The sequence below is a fragment of the Xenopus laevis genome, chromosome 6L (assembly GCF_017654675.1).
Source record: "Xenopus laevis strain J_2021 chromosome 6L, Xenopus_laevis_v10.1, whole genome shotgun sequence".
NCBI lineage: Eukaryota > Metazoa > Chordata > Amphibia > Anura > Pipidae > Xenopus > Xenopus laevis.
Window position 1 is genome coordinate 98,359,961 of NC_054381.1, and position 19,439 is coordinate 98,379,399.

Genomic DNA, 19,439 nt, shown 5'->3' on the forward strand with positions numbered 1-19,439 from the left:
TGTTAGGATTCCTTGCTTAACCCTCTAGGGGAGGTTACCTTGCTGTTCTAGCCCTTTTTTGCTACTGCCAGAAATCAAATACTGATTTCCTCCCTTGTGGCGCTACAGGAGTTCTGTGTGTAGCTATATGGGATTGCATGCCTCCACTCAGGGTCAGGACAGACTGGGCTGTAATAACCCTCCCTGAGACCTTCCCTGTTCAGCAATACACATACACACAGGAAAGATTGATGGATTTATTGGCAGGACACTCAAATTACAGTTATACATACAGCCTGCCAGCCAGGTGCAACTTCCTAGATGATTGAAGATGGTGATCTTTGAGCTGTGAGGGGAATCCCCACTAATGTGGCAGTTGCTTCAGAGTCCTGAGAAGGACCCCTTCTTGGCTTTCCCTGCCCTGAGAAGAGCATGCTTTGCTCTTCAGAGCCCTGACAAGGACCCCCTTTCCTTCCGCACCCTAAAGAGAGCACAATTTTCTGCCACTGGGGGTTCTGGAGCTTGCAGCTCCTTGCTTTCCCTCTGCTGCTTCTCTCTCCTTCCTCTGCAGGCCTTCCTTCCTGTCAACTCACAGTGTACACAGCTCCCCTACACTGTATACCAATTTAACCCTAACTAAATAGGTAGAGCATGGGCTACACTTTTCCTCTATGTTGGAAAGAGCACAAGAGGGTGTTGTTAAAACTACACCTCCATACTGCCAAAAGTGTAATATTAAAGAAAATGGACGCCAGGGGTTCTTTGCAAAACGATAACAACACGATTCATTCAATTATAAAGTGCCACGGGTTTGATCATGAGAAAGTTACTTTTAGGAATGTAATTTTATATGGTACAGTGAATTATTTGCAGTGTAATTTAGGAATAAAATCGACACCATAAAAATCATGACAGAATCCCCTTTAAGCCTGCTTTTCACCCAAAATCCACTCCATGCGCACAAAAATAGGTTGGTCCCAGAACCATCAATGTGTACACATTCAATGTGTGCCATAAGCCTTTGATCACTTTGGTCAGGGCCAGAAAAAATTGGTCACTAGCAGGAACATCAATCTATGTTTTACCATAACATTTAAAAGATACCATAAAACTATGCTATCAAACATACTATTCAATAACAATTTAGCAGGAAATTGATATAGCGGACCATAAAATACCAAGACCTATATGTTAGATTCCATACCATGATGTCTTACCTGAGGGGGCTGCTGGTGTTGCGAAGCGAAAACCAGAAATGCTCTTTCTGCTTTGAAGGCATTTTCCACCATTCCAGCCTAGAAAGAAATTGCAGGTAATATTTAATAATGTAAGAATAAACATTCATTATCACTTCATAACAGGTTTTCTGTATTTGCAGAGCTGTGTTACTTTTACAACAGTATGAAACAGTTTGAAACCCCTGTATCACACTTTAGACCTGTACCTTCCAACTTTGCTTAGTCCTGCTGTGAAGGAATCCAGATTCCAGAATGAAAACTGGATATAAACTGAGTTGATCCAGAGACTGGCCCAATTCCCACCTTGGAGTCAGGAAGGATTTTTTTCCCTGAGGCAAAATGGAGAGGCTGCAAGTGGGTTTTGTTGGCTGCCTCTGGTAGGGTTGCCACCTTTTCTGGAAAAAAATACCGGCCTTCCTATATTTATCTTTTTTCCCTATTAATAACATTGGGATCAGCCATCATTTTTACCGGCCAGGCCAGTAAAATACCGGCCAGGTGGCAACCCTAGCCTCTGAATCAACTACCAGTTAGGCAGGTTTTTTATAGACTTTAAAGTTTGAACTTGATGGGTGTCTTTTTCCAACCCAACTTACAATGTTACTATGGTCCTGGGCAAAGCAGCTGCACTCCCTAGGTTTGTGCAAATTGCATCTTTTTTAAGCAGGAGGAAATGACATGGCTCTCACAAGCTCTCCTTATAGTATAATCAATGGTACACTTGTAAGATGCATGTATGTGGACGCCAATGGGCTGGCAATGTGTCACCACATATATGGAGGGAGATTAAGGTGCATTGCAAGCAAGAGCATGAAGACTAGCTTATGTTTTTTGCACTTTGCACCTTGACCCCTTCAGCAAATGAACCCTACTGGCTTAATCTGCAAATGTATACTTTCTAAATAGCACACAAGACAGGAATTACTCACTGGCCAGAATATGTGTCATAGAATATTTTCTACCTATCAATACATAGACTATAAGGACAGAAGATAACCCACTTTGACATCTGCTCTGATCATTCCGTGACTGTCTGAAAATGATAAGAATTTTAATGCACATGACAGCTTTGCATCTATCCAAAGCTTTTTTTGTATCTTCGAGTATTTCAATTTATCACTATTTTAAAACTATTCTAAGCACCCATCAGCTGTTCAACATTGGCACAGTTGTGCATCCACCCCTAAAACTTCTACCAAGCAAATTAAGTACTTGCTCTCCTGTTCATATTTTCATTTTTTTTCTCTGTAAACTGCTTGTCGTTTTTATGTTGCTGAAATTTGTGTTGTGTTGGTTGGTATCTCTAGGTGACTAACTTAAAATGATTGCATATTCCCCATTTAAAAAATAAATCAACCCTTAGTAAAATATCCACTTAAAGTCAGCCCAGACAATTAGCCAACCTTGTTACTGGACCTTATTAATGGACCTTCTATTACATAATTCCAGTATATGCCAATAAATACACAATAACACGATATATAGGTACAGTGATATCTATTTTATAAAAATAATAATGGAATAGCTGAATAAACAGTTATACTTATAAGTACCAAGCACAACGTTTGGGTGTAATAAGTTAATAGACTAATAATGATTGAATAGCCTGACTGGATCAGCAAAATCCTCCTGATCACTATGAACTATGAAAAGGACAAATACAAAACATTTATTCATCCCCAGACTTTTTTTAACCTATTAGCTTACATGACACCTCGCCGGACTTTGTCTTCCTTATACCAAACTTTTGCAAAGTTGCTTCAAAAAGCTGTAATTTGTTATTAAATCTTGCTGGATTGCTTCAAGCTAAAGCAAGTCAAACATTTACCTTGGGACTGACCAAAAACGCCTGTCGCTACAGTGTTGTTACAAGTCAGGCCATTCATGGAAATGAATAGATGTCCTAGATGATCACTACTCATTAGCTGATCTTCTGACCTTCAGGGTGCTGACAGTGACCGGAAATGTGCTTTACTGAACAGTGCTAGAAAATACAACTGCAGTGGGGAAACTATGACACCATTTTGGCTATCTTTTAGTGGCCAAATCTTGGGTCACTCATGGCATATTCTTGCTTCGCATAGAATGGCTAGAACACTGTGGGGTTGCATATATATGCTCAAGAAAAAAGTCTGGTATGTCACTATTTGAAGAGGTATAGTAAATTGCAATTAAGGGATTTATTTTTATTTTTTATTTTCTGGCATTTATATAGTGCTTTACAGGTATTATAAGGGCAATGGCACATGGTGCTATTTGTTGCACAGTGTTTCGATGGAGTTGCAAAATGCCAGAAAATACCCTGCCATAGACAATACTGAGAACTATCTCTGCTAAAACACTCAAATTGAGTAATCACTCAAATATGCATTCAAAAGCATTTTCAGCGATTTTGCCACCGTCCTTTCTTTATTTTTTATGCAACTCTCCTATAGACTTTATAATTAAGCACAACAACCTATTCAATGTTCTCCTTATAGGGCGATTCTGGGCTACATTCAGCGTTACAACTGGCCATCATTATTATTTGGAGTAATAGAAACAGACAAGGGAAGGTTGTCTGTCAATATTACAGAGGCAAAGAACTAGCCTTCAATAACTTAAAGGCTTATAAACTAACACAGCCCTACATGACCCTTCTTCTAGATGATTTCTGAAGTCCATAAATAATCTCAGGCTTAGCTTCATCTTGACAAAATAATGCAAAGTGGAAAATTGCTTCCAACAGTGGACAACACAGCCACACAGCTGTGAACAATCTACTTCATTGAACCAACAAATGGTATATAAAAACATTTTTTTTTCAAATCTTAAAGCTAATATTTTTGTGGATACACTGTAGTTCTAAATTTACTGAAAAATAAATTAAATATGGATAGAAGCGCACAAATCATGCCTGAGCCAATGCAGGTGTGTCCATACAATTCTCTTTATTGAACCTCTGAGCAGATGGAGATGTTGTCGGTAACTGACAGATTTACACAATGATAGCCTGGTAATTGACAACCCTGGGTTCTGTCATTCAATCAAAATAAGGCATGCCTATAAAAACACATAGACCTCATATAAAACATAGTGCTCATACATGAAAGAACATTAAACTAGAAAACCCAGGCATAATCCCACACACACTGATTCTTTAATTTTTTAAAAAAAATTGGTATAGGATTTGGTTCAATATTTGGTGTGAAAAAAGTATCATTCTTTGTGAAAACTCATGTATTTATAACCCCAGGACAATATCAAAAATATCTCTAGCCCTCATCTGGTACTAGATTAAGTCCAACATTTCTACGTGGTTTTTAAAGAGTGAACCCAATAAAGCATGAAAATGCAGTCATATATTAAAGTTTAAGTCAGTCATACTTTTAATAAAGACACACACACAATTAACTGAATAAGGAAAGGTTTTTTTTGCAATGTATGGTATGCTCATTTGGAAGAATCGTTGTATGTCGTTTTACAAGATGGCAAATGCAAACTGTTGTAGTCCCTTTATTTAGCAACCACATTTTCAAGGGCTGCAATATGACAATTGGAACGTCTGTTTTTAAAATATGAGTGGGTGTATGCTGTTATATGTACCTGATCTGATCTGAAGAATCCATTCACTGATCCAGTGACACCGAATCAGTTTTTAACGTCTGGTTACATGGACATAAATTGCCATTCAATATTCAGAAGATTCTACAGAGGTGGATCTGGATTTTCTCCTGTCCAAATATGAGTAGAGCTATGAGTAGAGCTATGTAATGCTGCAACTTTCACAGTTCACATACATGTGCTGCTTGTGTGTAATGAACATACTGTATACTGCTACACAGACCATTGGTTTGCAAACCATAAGAAGAAAGACTTATATGAATATGATGGTCTGGGCATGTATGTAACCTCTGGTGTGAGAACATTTTTGACAGAAAATCCTACCATACTATCAACTGTGGAGAAAAAAACTCTGCTCCCCTATCCCATAACAAAACCACTGAGTGATCCCAAACAGACCACAATACCTGCAAATGAATTGCACAGACACCAGGTCTTAATGGGCGAGAGTCTGCTTTATTAAACACAATACGCAACCATGCTTGCTAATGAGTAATTTTTTAAGACTACAACTAAACCCATCCTCTATGCCAGCCACTATGTAGACAGGGTATGTAACAATATAGTTATTTTCCACATTCCAGAATACTAGCAAGCATAAAACACTGTCAGAGCTACGACAATTGAATTAACACCAGAAATGGCACAATTATCAAATTTGCCAAGTTTTTTTCTCTAATATTAAAATAAATTCAATTTAAAGAATTTATTTAAAAAATGGCAGTACTATAGAAAGTGAAACACAAGAGGGACAGGAGAGTGGGACCAAGAAGCACAGATATCTAAAAGGGCCAAAGCATGGGTGGGTCAGAAAGGAATGGAAGGCTCTAAATAGCGGAGGGAGGTAAAGGAAATGGGAACAAATGTAATTGCTGTTTGCACTGTCACTTACACTTTTTTTATAAAATGAGCGATTGGACTACCCTTTTTATCACCATGACTGAATCCAGGTTAATTACAGGACTAGTAAGTAATGAGGACAGCCAATATTTTAACTGTCAATCAAACAACAAATCCCGAATATCAGTTGCCCAGAAGGTACCCTAGCAGTACAAATCCATCCCCTTGTTATACTATCTCTTTGGTCACCCCCTGCACAGTTCCTAAAGTTTAGCAACATACATACAGTAATGTCTTCATTTAGATCCCTGAGGCAACAAGCATTGCAAAATAAATTATGAGACATAAATATCCAACAACACTGTGTGCGGATTTAAAAATATTATGCCCAATGATGACATGTGGGAAGTTAAAAATGTTTTCCAAGTACTATGTTAGCAAAGATTGAATGACACAGGACTGTGTTCTCCTACAACAAGGAGTACAAACCTTTGCCACACCATGTGTTGTGAAACTACACCCTATATCCACTCCATGCTTTGTTGGCAGAGGTTGACTATCCCTGCCACAGGTTCCCTTGATAGCATATTTAAAATGCAGCTTTGGAATATGCAATTTACTTGGGACAAAATAAAATCAGCGGCACAACTATATGCTACTGGACCCAATAGCATGATATATGCAGTTCACCATAAGAGCATCACAAGCATTCACTGAAATGGTATATAACACATGGCCCCTTTGGGCCTCCTATGCTTCTGGGTTCACCCACATGCTGAAAGGTCGTAAACTTCTAGGGGCATTTTTATTATGCTGACATAAAAAAACAGCAAGATAATGCACCACACATCTCCAGGCTTCGTCGTGTAAAAAACGACAAACGACGATAAAAAACAGAGCAAAAATTTTATGCGTTTTTTTCTTAGTGACTTCTGGCGGAATCAATGTAAACTAATGGTGGAATATCTGGTGTTTGCATGGTGTAAAATTACACACACCTTGATAAATTCGCCATTTATTTTACAATGAATTTAGTTTTACACAGCATTATAAATATGCCCCCTAGTGTTCTGCCCTTGTATAAATAAAATGCAGCAGGACTCATTTACTAATACTAGGCATAACTGGCTCAATGCAGTAACCTATAGCAACCAATAAAATATGATTGGAGAATGACCAGAGCTAATTTTGTCCAGTATTAGCCCCAGTAAATGAGTGTACATGTGTTTGTGTGGGGCACCTGTGCTTCTGTACAAGTGTTGGGCCACTAGCTGCCCTTCAGATTTCTTTGGCTGTTGGCGGATCTGAGATCTGAAGTTCAGCAACAAGCAGAGAGGCTTAAGGTTGCCCAAGGCTTTTGTATACCCTTGTTTATCGTCTATGCTTTGCAGTTAATCTCATCATGCTGGCTATAATGTTTAGTATAACAAAGCAATGAGCAGCTAGATTGCAAAATCTTTTGTTTATATTTGTGCTGACACCTAAGTCACAAGTTGTCTCTTGTAAATTCCAGTTGAGTGAATGTGAAATTCTAACAAGTGTGGCCAGTGAAGAGGGAGTAACAGTGAAAAAAAAATGATTGCAGGAGAGAGGAAGAGCAGAGCAGACATATTCAGTTTCATAACGGTTCAGCATTACAGGAAGAATGGCCCTTTCAATTGACCAGCAAGGGTTTCTTCTTTTGCTATAATGAATATCAAGGGAGCTGCTGAACTTTTTCAATCTGCCTGGTACTAGGAATAAAGCATAAATAACACTACAGCAGCTTCCAGTGGCTATGTAACCAGTTCTGTTAACAACTGAAGGTTTATGAATAATACAGTTAGGGCTCTCTCACGATAGGGCCCTTGACAAAACAAGCCCCCATGAGCCCCATTTCTGTATACAAAGCAAGGCCTTTCAACCTGCTGTTGTTGACTGGCAACACCAGGTAATTCTATACAGCCTTTGGCTATTTGTGGTTTCTGTGTGTTGTAATTCAACAAATGTGGACGCCCTTTTACCAAATATTTCTGTTCAAGGGGCAGTATACACTCCTTTCTAACATGAGCTCAGTGAATAGGGCTTGTGCATAACATACTATGCCTATTGTTTTAATTAAGAAGATTTTTGTTGAAAATTAAACCAGTTCTTGGTCCTGCAGAGCACAGGACGGACCGATAAAACAAATTACCTGTACACTGAGAAGCTCTGTGATAAAAAGCTGCTTATTTTATTTTGGCACATGTAAAGACACTCCAAGGCTAAGTAAAATACATAAGTACAATGGAAGGTTGACTGATCTGGCCAAGTTAGCTACACAAACATTTAAAATTTTATGAACATAACTTTGTAAATAAAAAACCCGTTCTTAAAAAAAAATACACACTTGCATAGATACTAAATTGCTAATAGTCGCCAGGCAACTAAATTAGTCGCCAGGCAACTAAATCTCCCCGAGTGTCACAAGCCTTATAGCCAGTGATAAATCTCTGCTTCTGCTTTTACAGACTTATCTCTTGTAAAAGCTTTCTCACCGACAAAAAGATCTCCTGAAAATGCCCCTCCATTGGAAATAAATGAAATCCCTGGAGGTTTCTTCCCAAGGCAACTTCAGGCTACTTCAAAAGAACAAAGCGATGCGTTGGTTTTACTGTCAACTATTTAATTTATTTCCGATTGGAGAGGCATTTTCGGAAGATGTGTCATCCACAGTCGTGTATAAATAATCGCAGGTGACAAATCTCCCCATCTGCCAATTCCCTAAAGGGAAAGGGGAAGGAAGCTCAGTGGATAAAAAAACTATGTGTACATCTGTGCTTTAAAATAGCAACAGATTCAGAAACTATGGATCTCTTTTAATTAAAAGTCTAGGCAGAATGCATTTTTTCAACACAAGTCCTATATACTGTGCTTATGTTTTTAGGTGTACACTGTCCCTTTAAAATCTGACTGTATAACCTATTCCAGATCATGATCAAAGTGTGCATTACCAGCAGTCACCAACTGGCGGTTCTAATGCAGCAGCTCAATCACCTGACTGGCATAGTTTTCTTCTGCTTTTCCATACTGTTGATGCATACAATGGCTGCTGTCTGAAGTGCATCAGTATGCCGTCATGCCCCATGGTAAATTGTACCTTCTCAAGAAAGCTCTAATTACAATACAGCAGCTATAAAAAGCACTCTTTCCTATATAAACACAAAATGTGATAACTTCTTTCAAAAATATTTTTTTTATATTAAACATTGTTGTAACGCATGTGGGCAATTTGATGCCCCCCCCTCCATGATGTTAATGTCGATGCACTGATTAAATGCTTCTGCCAAGCCAGCCACTGCTCTTTCAATATAATTATTTTTAACATTGTTATTTCCATGGTAGCAGATAGGAAAAGATGTGGTTTCCATGGTAACTAATTTTGAATCTTCTAAACTGAAATCATAATAGATTTCTCAATGCATTTATCCCTTTAACTGTTCCTTCTTTGTTTAGATACAGTCTAGAGCAGGGGTCCCCAACCTTTTTTTACCTGGGAGCCACATTCAAATGTAAAAAGAGTTGGGGAGCAACACAAACATGAAAAAGTCCCTTGGGGTGCCAAATAAAGGCTGTGATTGCCTATGTTGTAGCCCCTATGTTGACAGGCAGCCAACAAGGGGATCTACTTGGCACTATACATAGTTTTTATGCAATTAAAACTTGCTTTCAAGCTTAACCCTTTAAGTGCCAGCAGAATTTCACATTTTGGTTACGCGAAATGCCAGCCGTTTTTGAAACATTTTGTGCTCTCTCACTTTAGGGGCATTTACTGAGGGGAAACCTATAGTTTACCTAGGAAAACTATACATTGTTTTTTTCGGTAGAAACTGAGCTTTCTAAATCTGCCTAAGTTTTCATGTATTTCCACCTGTGCAAAAAAATTTATAGTGCTAAATACCAAAAAAATATGAAAAATTACCATTTTTCATCGTATATCAATTTATACCAGAAAAATATTTCATTTTACGGATGAAAATCCAACTGATTTGGAAAGCCTTATGTCTCTCGAACGTGCCAATACCAGATATGTATAGTTTTAGGGAGATTTAGGATTTCTGTACAGCAAAAACTCCCGGCAGTATATTACCGAATTTTGAAAGCACTAAGGCAGAAAACGGCATGCTTTAGATTCTAAGGCAAAAAATCCTGAAACTGTAGGTTTACCCCAGAAAACCATACATTTTTGAAAAGTACACATTCTGCCGATTACAAAATGGGTAACTATGTCTCTCTACTCCCAACTACCAAACATAAAACCTTGTCTGAATATAGCGGTTTTTCAACAAAAAATTCAAAATTCTGAAAAATCATTTCAAAGGTTTTATTTTGCTGCTCCGCATATCCCAAACTATATTAGGTACCAAGAAAAAGCACCTGAAATATGATTGCCAGGGGTCCACTGAACAGTTTGATACCCATTATGCATAGGTTTACCAAAGTATCTGGCATTTAGAGACACCAATATGAAGTTAGCACATCCAAATTGTTCAGGACTTTACTTCAGCTACTGAGAAATCAACACATTGACTGCATTTTTTGTGGGGTAAAAACACAAAAATATATGTTTACCCCCCAAACCCATATATTTTTGGAAAGTACACATTCTACTGAATCTAAAATGGGTACCCATGCCTTTCTGCTCCAAACTACTGAGTCGCAAGGCTTTCCCAGAATTGTCGGTTTTGGTGAAATATCTGAAAATTGCCTCAAACCTTCAACTTCCCAGCACCATATCGCCCATGTATCATTACATACTAAGAAAAGCACCCTAAATATGATTGCCAGGGTTCCTCTGAACATTTTGGTGGTCATTGTTCATAAGTTTACCAAAGTATCTGGCATTTAGAGGCCCCAAAATGAAGTTAGCGCATACAAACAGTCCCGTGGGTAACTTCAGCTAATGAAAGATCAACACATTGACTGCATTTTTGTGGGGTAAAAACACAGAAATATATGTTTACCCCCCAAAACCCATATATTTTTGGAAAGTACACATTCTACCGAATCTAAAATGGGTACCCATGCCTTTCTGCTCCAAACTACTGAGTCGCAAGGCTTTCCCACAATTGTCGGTTTTGGTGAAATATCTGAAAATTGCCTCAAAGCTTCAACTTCCCAGCACCATATCACCCATGTATCGTTACGCACCAAAAAAAGCACCCTAAATATGATTGCCAGCATTCCTCCAAACAGTTTGGTGGCCATTGTTCATAGGTTTACCAAAGTATCTGGCATTTAGAGGCCTCAAAATGAAGTTAGCGCATACAAATAGTCCTGTGGGTAACTTCATCTAATGAAAAATCAACACATTGACTGCATTTTTGTGGGGTAAAAACACAGAAATATATGTTTACCCCCCAAACCCATATATTTTTGGAAAGTACACATTCTACTGAATCTAAAATGGGTACCCATGCCTTTCTGCTCCAAACTACTGAGTCGCAAGGCTTTCCCAAAGTTGTCGGTTTTGGTGAAATATCTGAAAATTGCCTCAAAGCTTCAACTTCCCAGCACCATATCACCCATGTGTCATTACGTACTAAGAAAAAGCACCCTAAATATGATTGCCAGGGTTCCTCTGAACATTTTGGTGGCCATTGTTCATAAGTTTACCAAAGTATCTGGCATTTAGAGGCCCCAAAATGAAGTTAGCGCATACAAACAGTCCCATGGGTAACTTCAGCTAATGAAAAATCAACACATTGACTGCATTTTTGTGGGGTAAAAACACAGAAATATATGTTTACCCCCAAAACCCATATATTTTTGGAAAGTACACATTCTACAGAATCTAAAATGGGTACCCATGCCTTTCTGCTCCAAACTACTGAGTCGCAAGGCTTTCCCACAATTGTCGGTTTTGGTGAAATATCTGAAAATTGCCTCAAACCTTCAACTTCTCAGCACCATATCACCCATGTATCGTTATGCACCAAGAAAAAGCACCCTAAATATGATTGCCAGGGTTCCTCCGAACAGTTTGGTGGCCATTGTTTATAGGTTTACCAAAGTATCTGGCATTTAGAGGCCCCAAAATGAAGTTAGTGCATACAAATAGTCCTGTGGGTAACTTCAGCTAATGAAAGATCAACACATTGACTGCATTTTTGTGGGGTAAAAACACAGAAATATATGGTTACCCCCCAAACCCATACATTTTTGGAAAGTACACATTCTACAGAATCTAAAATGGGTACCCATGCCTTATTGCTCCAAACTACTGAGTCGCAAGGCTTTCCCAAAGTTGTCGGTTTTGGTGAAATATCTGAAAATTGCCTCAAAGCTTCAACTTCCCAGCACCATATCACCCATGTGTCATTACGTACTAAGAAAAAGCACCCTAAATATGATTTCCAGGGTTCCTCTGAACATTTTGGTGGCCATTGTTCATAAGTTTACCAAAGTATATGGCATTTAGAGGCCCCAAAATGAAGTTAGCACATACAAATTGTCCTGTGGGTAACTTCAGCTAATGAAAAATCAACACATTGACTGCATTTTTGTGGGGTAAAAACACAGAAATATATCTTTACCCCCCAACCCCATATATTTTTGGAAAGTACACATTCTACAGAATCTAAAATGGGTACCCATGCCTTTCTGCTCCAAACTACTGAGTCGCAAAGCTTTGCCAAATTTGGCGGTTTTGGTGAAATATCTGGAAATTGCCTCAAAGCTTCAACTTTCCAGCATCGTATTGTCCATGTATCATTACCAGCATAAAGCATCCTAAATATAAACATATGGGTCTACTAAACAGTTTGATGCCCAATGTGCATAGATATACCAAACTATGTGGCGCACAGAGACCCCCAAATGACAATATGTATAGACATTTTCACGGCTGACGCGCTGGCTGCTGCAATATAACCACCCGGTGTGTGTATCATGCGACATTAGACCACCTAACAGTACAGAGACCCCAGAAAACCATATATTTTCAGAAAGTACACATTCTGACGAATCCAATATGGGTAAATAAGTGTTTCTACTGCAAACTGCCAAACTGCAAAGCAATGCTGAACATAACGGTTTTTTATCAAATTTCTGAAAATCGTCACAAAGCTTGAATTTTACCCCATTATATGCCCCACATTTCGTAACTTATCAGCATAAAACATCCTGAATATGAACGCCAGGGGTCTACTGAACACTTTGATGCCCAATATGCATAGATATACCAAACTATGTGGCGCACAGAGACCCCCAAATGACAATAGTGTATATACATTTTCACGGCTGACGCGCTGGCTGCTGCAATATAAGCACCTGGTGTGTGTAATATGCGACATTAGACCCCCCCTAACAGTACAGAGACCCCAGAAAACCATATATTTTCAGAAAGTACACATTCTGACGAATCCAATATGGGTAAATATGTGTTCCTAATGCAAACTGCCAAACTGCAAAGCAATGCTGAAAGTAATGGTTTTTATCAAATTTCTGAAAATCGTCACAAAGCTTGAATTTTACCCCATTATATGCCCCACATTTCGTAACGTATCAGCATAAAACATCCTAAATATGAACGCCAGGGGTCTACTGAACACTTTGATGCCCAATATGCATAGATATACCAAACTTTGTGGCGCACAGAGACCCCCAAATGACAATAGTGTATATACATTTTCACGGCTGACGCGCTGGCTGCTGCAATATGAGCACCTGGTGTGTGTATTATGCGACATTAGACCCCCCTAACAGTACAGAGACCCCAGAAAACCATATATTTTCAGAAAGTACACATTCTGACGAATCCAATATGGGTAAATATGTGTTCCTACTGCAAACTGCCAAACTGCAAAGCAATGCTGAAAGTAGTGGTTTTTATCAAATTTCTGAAAATCGTCACAAAGCTTGAATTTTACCCCATTATATGCCCCACATTTCGTAACGTATCAGCATAAAACATCCTAAATATGAACGCCAGGGGTCTACTGAACACTTTGATGCCCAATATGTATAGATATACCAAACTATGTGGCGCACAGAGACCCCCAAATGACAATAGTGTATATACATTTTCACGGCTGACGCGCTGGCTGCTGCAATATGAGCACCTGGTGTGTGTATTATGCGACATTAGACCCCCCTAACAGTACAGAGACCCCAGAAAACCATATATTTTCAGAAAGTACACATTCTGACGAATCCAATATGGGTAAATATGTGTTCCTACTGCAAACTGCCAAACTGCAAAGCAATGCTGAAAGTAACGGTTTTTATCAAATTTCTGAAAATCGTCACAAAGCTTGAATTTTACCCCATTATATGCCCCACATTTCGTAACGTATCAGCATAAAACATCCTAAATATGAACGCCAGGGGTCTACTGAACACTTTGATGCCCAATATGCATAGATATACCAAACTATGTGGCGCACAGAGACCCCCAAATGACAATAGTGTATATACATTTTCACGGCTGACGCGCTGGCTGCTGCAATATGAGCACCTGGTGTGTGTATTATGCGACATTAGACCCCCCTAACAGTACAGAGACCCCAGAAAACCATATATTTTTAGAAAGTACATATTCTGACGAATCCAATATGGGTAAATAAGTGTTTCTAATGCAAACTGCCAAACTGCAAAGCAATGCTGAAAGTAACGGTTTTTATCAAATTTCTGAAAATCGTCACAAAGCTTGAATTTTACCCCATTATATGCCCCACATTTCGTAACGTATCAGCATAAAACATCCTAAATATGAACGCCAGGGGTCTACTGAACACTTGATGCCCAATATGCATAGATATACCAAACTATGTGGCGCACAGAGACCCCCAAATGACAATAGTGTATATACATTTTCACGGCTGACGCGCTGGCTGCTGCAATATGAGCACCTGGTGTGTGTATTATGCGACATTAGACCCCCCTAACAGTACAGAGACCCCAGAAAACCATATATTTTTAGAAAGTACATATTCTGACGAATCCAATATGGGTAAATAAGTGTTTCTAATGCAAACTGCCAAACTGCAAAGCAATGCTGAACATAACGGTTTTTATCAAATTTCTGAAAATCGTCACGAAGCTTGAATTTTACCCCATTATATGCCCCACATTTCGTAGTGTATCAGCATAAAACATCCGAAATATGAACGCCAGGGGTCTACTGAACACTTTGATGCCCAATATGTATAGATATACCAAACTATGTGGCGCACAGAGACCCCAAATGACAATATGTATATACATTTTCACAGCTGACGTGCTGGCTGCTGCAATATAAGCACCTGGTGTGTGTATTATGCGACATTAGACCCCCCTAACAGTACAGAGACCCCAGAAAACCATATATTTTCAGAAAGTACACATTCTGACGAATCCAATATGGGTAAATATGTGTTTCTACTGCAAACTGCCAAACTGCAAAGTACTGCTGAACGTAACGGTTTTTATCAAATTTCTGAAAATCGTCACGAAGCTTGAATTTTACCCCATTATATGTCCCACATTTCGTAAAGTATCCGCATAAACCATCCTAAATATGAACGACAGGTGTCTACTGAACACTTTCATGCCCAATATTCACAGATTTACCAAACTATGTGGCGCACAGAGACGCCCAATTGGATATATAGTAGATAAAATTTACAAGACATAACAAAATAATACAGAAAGTGTGAAATTCAAATAAAATTACTAAAATCCAATAAAACCACAAAAATCTATGCTTTTTTTTTTCAGACTAGTGTAATCAGACATCAGAATTACAGTTTGAATATTATAGCTTGGCAAAATAGGTTTTACGGACAGAATAAAGCAAGCAACAGTTATGCAGCGCTGAAAATGCAATAAAATGGCTAACAATGCACCAAAATCCCTAAAATTTCCAAATAATCACCGAAATAACATACAAAAGGTATTGCACAGTACGGTTAGCGAATACGCTATTCGCAAAGGCAATAAAACATTTTTTTGAGCCAAAAACACAACAATGCAATATGAAAAAAAAAAAAAAAAGCTACACAACAGTGTATGTGTGTGCACATGTGTACAATTGGTAAATTGCATGTTATGTGCATGTGTTTGTGTGTGCAAGTGTATGTACCCCCCCCAAGTGTGTGTGTGACCCCCCTGATCCCCCAAAAAATGTATGTGAGTGTGTGTAAGTGTAAATCTAAGCATGTATTAGTGTATAAAGTGTGTGTAAGTGTATTTTGTGTGTGTGTTACACTAACCTGGGGTGTGTAGCTGCAGATCTGTGTCCATGATGGCAGGAGGAGTGGAGAAGCAGGAGGGAGTCGCCAGATCCGTTGATCCGATGCGTGGGCGTCGCTGGAGGGACCCGGAAGTGCAGGCAGCAGCAGCAGCGCGCAGCCACGTGCGTCTGTTGCGTTTGTGGGGCCCCTGGACGATCGCGCCTCAGGAGCCCCTTTCCCACCCGCTCCGCTCGTTGCCTAGGGGGTTGTGAGCGAGCGGGGAAGGAGCGAGCAGCATTTAAAGCCGCTCCTGAGCTCCCCGCACGCTTATGCTGCAGAACGTAGAATCTACGTTCTGTGGCATTTCAAGATACTTTTCCACAGAACGTAGATTCTACGTTCTGTGGCACTTAAAGGGTTAAAATTCAAAAATAAGCACATGCTTTGAGGACCCTGAGAGCAACATCCAAGGGGTTGGAGAGCAACATGTTGCTCGCGAGCTACTGGTTGGGGATCACTGGTCTAGAGGATGATTTCATTTTTGTATTGTTTGTTTAGGTGCATTATTCAGCCTTTACTGCCAAATGATGCAGTACATAGGAAAATGCAAAATGCAGAGTGGAAGTTGTGGCTTATTATGCAAGTTGCTGCTACTCATCAACAGATGTACCAGAGCTTGCACTCACAGAGCTTTCAAATCCCCCTATTTCTTTGAGAGATATCCAATTTTTGGCCATCCCCATGGTCTTCATGCTCCTGATTTTTTTAGGTTTTCCTTGGTTTCCTGGCTGCGTATGCACAGTAAGCATTTGTGCATGCGCAAGTAGCTTTCGGTGGCTTCATGATAGCATTTGTGCATGTGTATGACATCACGTCCGGCACTTCCAGTTCGCACCTAAATCTTTTAAAGCACAGCCGTGCTCAGCACACAGGTCCCCAGTACTTCGACTATCGAATGGTCGAATATTCAAACGATTTTTAGTTCGAATCGTTCGATTCAAAGTCGTAGTCGAAGGTCGAAGTAGCCAATTCGATGGTCGAAGCAGCCAAAAATAACATTCGAAATTCGAGGGTTTTTTTATTCTATTCCTTCACTCGAGCAAAGTAAATGTGCCCCTAAGTTTTAATTTGGAACTCATTCATAGAAATATTTTTGAATAGGGATGTGCTATTGTATGGGTCAGTCTGTCTTTTATTTTGTAAATAGCTTTGTTTTGATCTTGCACACCATTCGCTCCACATTAGTGGGAGGAATTCCCTTTGCCTGTTCTCTTTTGTGATTTGTGTTATATACTTATTAGAAAGTGTATCTAATATAAGCAATTCTCTAACAACTGGATTTGCTGAGTAATCACTGAACACGTTTCACTGCTAATCCGAGCAGCTTCTTCAGTGCAACTGACTGGTGTGGGAAGTCCTCGGTATATAAACTCTTCTTTATCTATCTATATTCAAAGGAGTGTCTCTTGCCTTTTAGGTGTAGAAAGACAGCAGAGTCTTTCCCTGTAGAGTTCATCCTCCTATGCTAAGCCATTCACTTGGTGAGTAGTTGTTTTGTCTGCCCAATGTATAGGTCAGGGCACTCCTCGCTACACTGGACTGCATATACCACATTGCTTTGTTTTATACAGAATCAACACCTCTGTGAATTTCAGATGTCACCTCTCTGAAGAGTTACTATGTGCCATTGTGATTGGATTAGTGGAAGAGTTTATATAACGAAAACTTCCCACACCAGTCAGTTCAACTGAAGAAGCTGCTCGGGTGAATAGTGAAACGTCCAATAATTACTCAGCAAGTCCAGTTGTTTGAGAATTACTTATTAGATATACCACGACCTGGATGAATGAAAATCTTCATAGTCTTATCAGAAAGTGCAAGGACCTGTGCCTTTGGGTGTTGACTGTGAGTAAAGTTCAAAAGCATGCTTTTTGCGCTGCACCCACAGGTAGAAATGAGCTATGATATTTTTGCCGTGTAAATGTACGTGCTACCTCTGTACCTTGTGCAGGGTTCTTGCCTGACTAATAAATATTATAATTGATAGCAGTGTTAATATGGAAGAAACATAGCAGATGTAGGAAGGCCATTATTTTCACCCTCCTCTTCTAATGGGCAGTAACGTAACTAGCCAGGCCCGGGTGTGGGCGTGCAGCCGCCCCCCCCTCCAGAAGCGACATTCTTGTCAGCTACGCGGGCGTTGGAACCGCCCACGGGCCCTGGTTCATTCACAACTCCTGCTCCTCCGGTAGTTCCGCCACTGCTAACGGGCAATGCTAAGAGGCAACAGATCTGAAGACACTTTCACCCCCATGCTTACCTCAAATGTGCTTGAAGCAGGGAGCGGACTGCCTCTGTGCTGTACAGAACAAAATTTCACTTTCTGAGATGTATTTTCACCTAAATGAATTGAGCATTAATGTTACCAGGGAAGGCTTTTTTCCTGATACTGGTAAAGTGCCACCTCAGGCAATGTTCTCATCTTGCCTCATGGCAAAAACATTCCAAAACAGGTCAAGGGTTGTACTTGATAGGAGCCACTAACTAGAGTGAAAAGAGGGGCCACTGGCAGTGAAAAATAAATATACAGTCACACACACATTCATTATTATGCCTTACTTAAAGATGTATAATGATATACCAAAATAATCACTTACTATTTAGCACTTACTGAAGAAGCTAACTAAGAAGCCCTGTACAACGCATGCTGATCTTCCAGAGACGTGTAATATATATATTTAGTATCTGTTTCATAGAATTCCATTTCTGCCCATGATTATACCACAGAGTCTTATACATATATTACGATCTACCACGAACAACACAAACATTGTCAGACAAACAAGGTCAGATATGCAGCATATGCTCTTGTACAGCAGGTGTTTTGCCAAAGTCATACAGTAAAATCATGGGGTTTTGACAGGGACGGCAGCTGCAAGGCCTGAGTACATGTGTTATTGTTAGAGCTAGTGGAAAGAACGGCACTCAGGTTTCACATCATCACACAGCACAATCAATCACCTCAAATTCTGGGCCCCACAGCAAATAGTTTTTCAGGCCCCCCAAAATGTCTAGAGATTGACCTGTTTTACCAACATTTATTGAAATTATATATGAATTAGGGCCTCATGGCCCATATACTTCCTGGGCCCCCCTTCAAGTGCAAGGTCTGCTTATATATATATATAGAGAGAGAGAGAGAGAGGGAGAGAGAGAGAGAGAGAGAGAGAGAGAGAGAGAGAGAGAGAGAGAGAGAGAGATAACTATATAGTGAATAAAGTACCCCCTTTTGTAAAATATAGGGATATTATAAGTTACCGAGGAGTTTCATGACCATATAAAAACACGAGGCCGAAGGCCGAGTGTTTTTATACAGGTCATGGAACTCCGAGGTAACTTCTAATATCCTCATATTTTACAACTGGGGGTACTTTATTTATTATAATACACAAATTTCAATGAGTCATGTGACAGAAATGACATCAGAACTCACCGTTTATAACTGATGACATCAGAACTCACCGTTTATAAGGATATAATTTACAGGATATTCATGGCTTTTGTGTATTATATACAGTGGTGTGAGAAACTATTTGCCCCCTTCCTG

General features: G+C 39.5%; 1 protein-coding gene across 3 annotated transcripts in view; it reads right to left on the reverse strand.

The window, feature by feature from the left end:
• Positions 1 to 19,439, reverse strand: part of cap2.L (cyclase associated actin cytoskeleton regulatory protein 2 L homeolog) — a 70,432-nt gene that overhangs the window by 33,600 nt on the left and 17,393 nt on the right. For all 3 annotated transcript variants that reach the window (XM_018266430.2, XM_018266429.2, NM_001091774.1), the window contains 1 exon segment: positions 1,197 to 1,274. In XM_018266430.2, the coding sequence (XP_018121919.1) occupies positions 1,197 to 1,274 (78 nt within the window).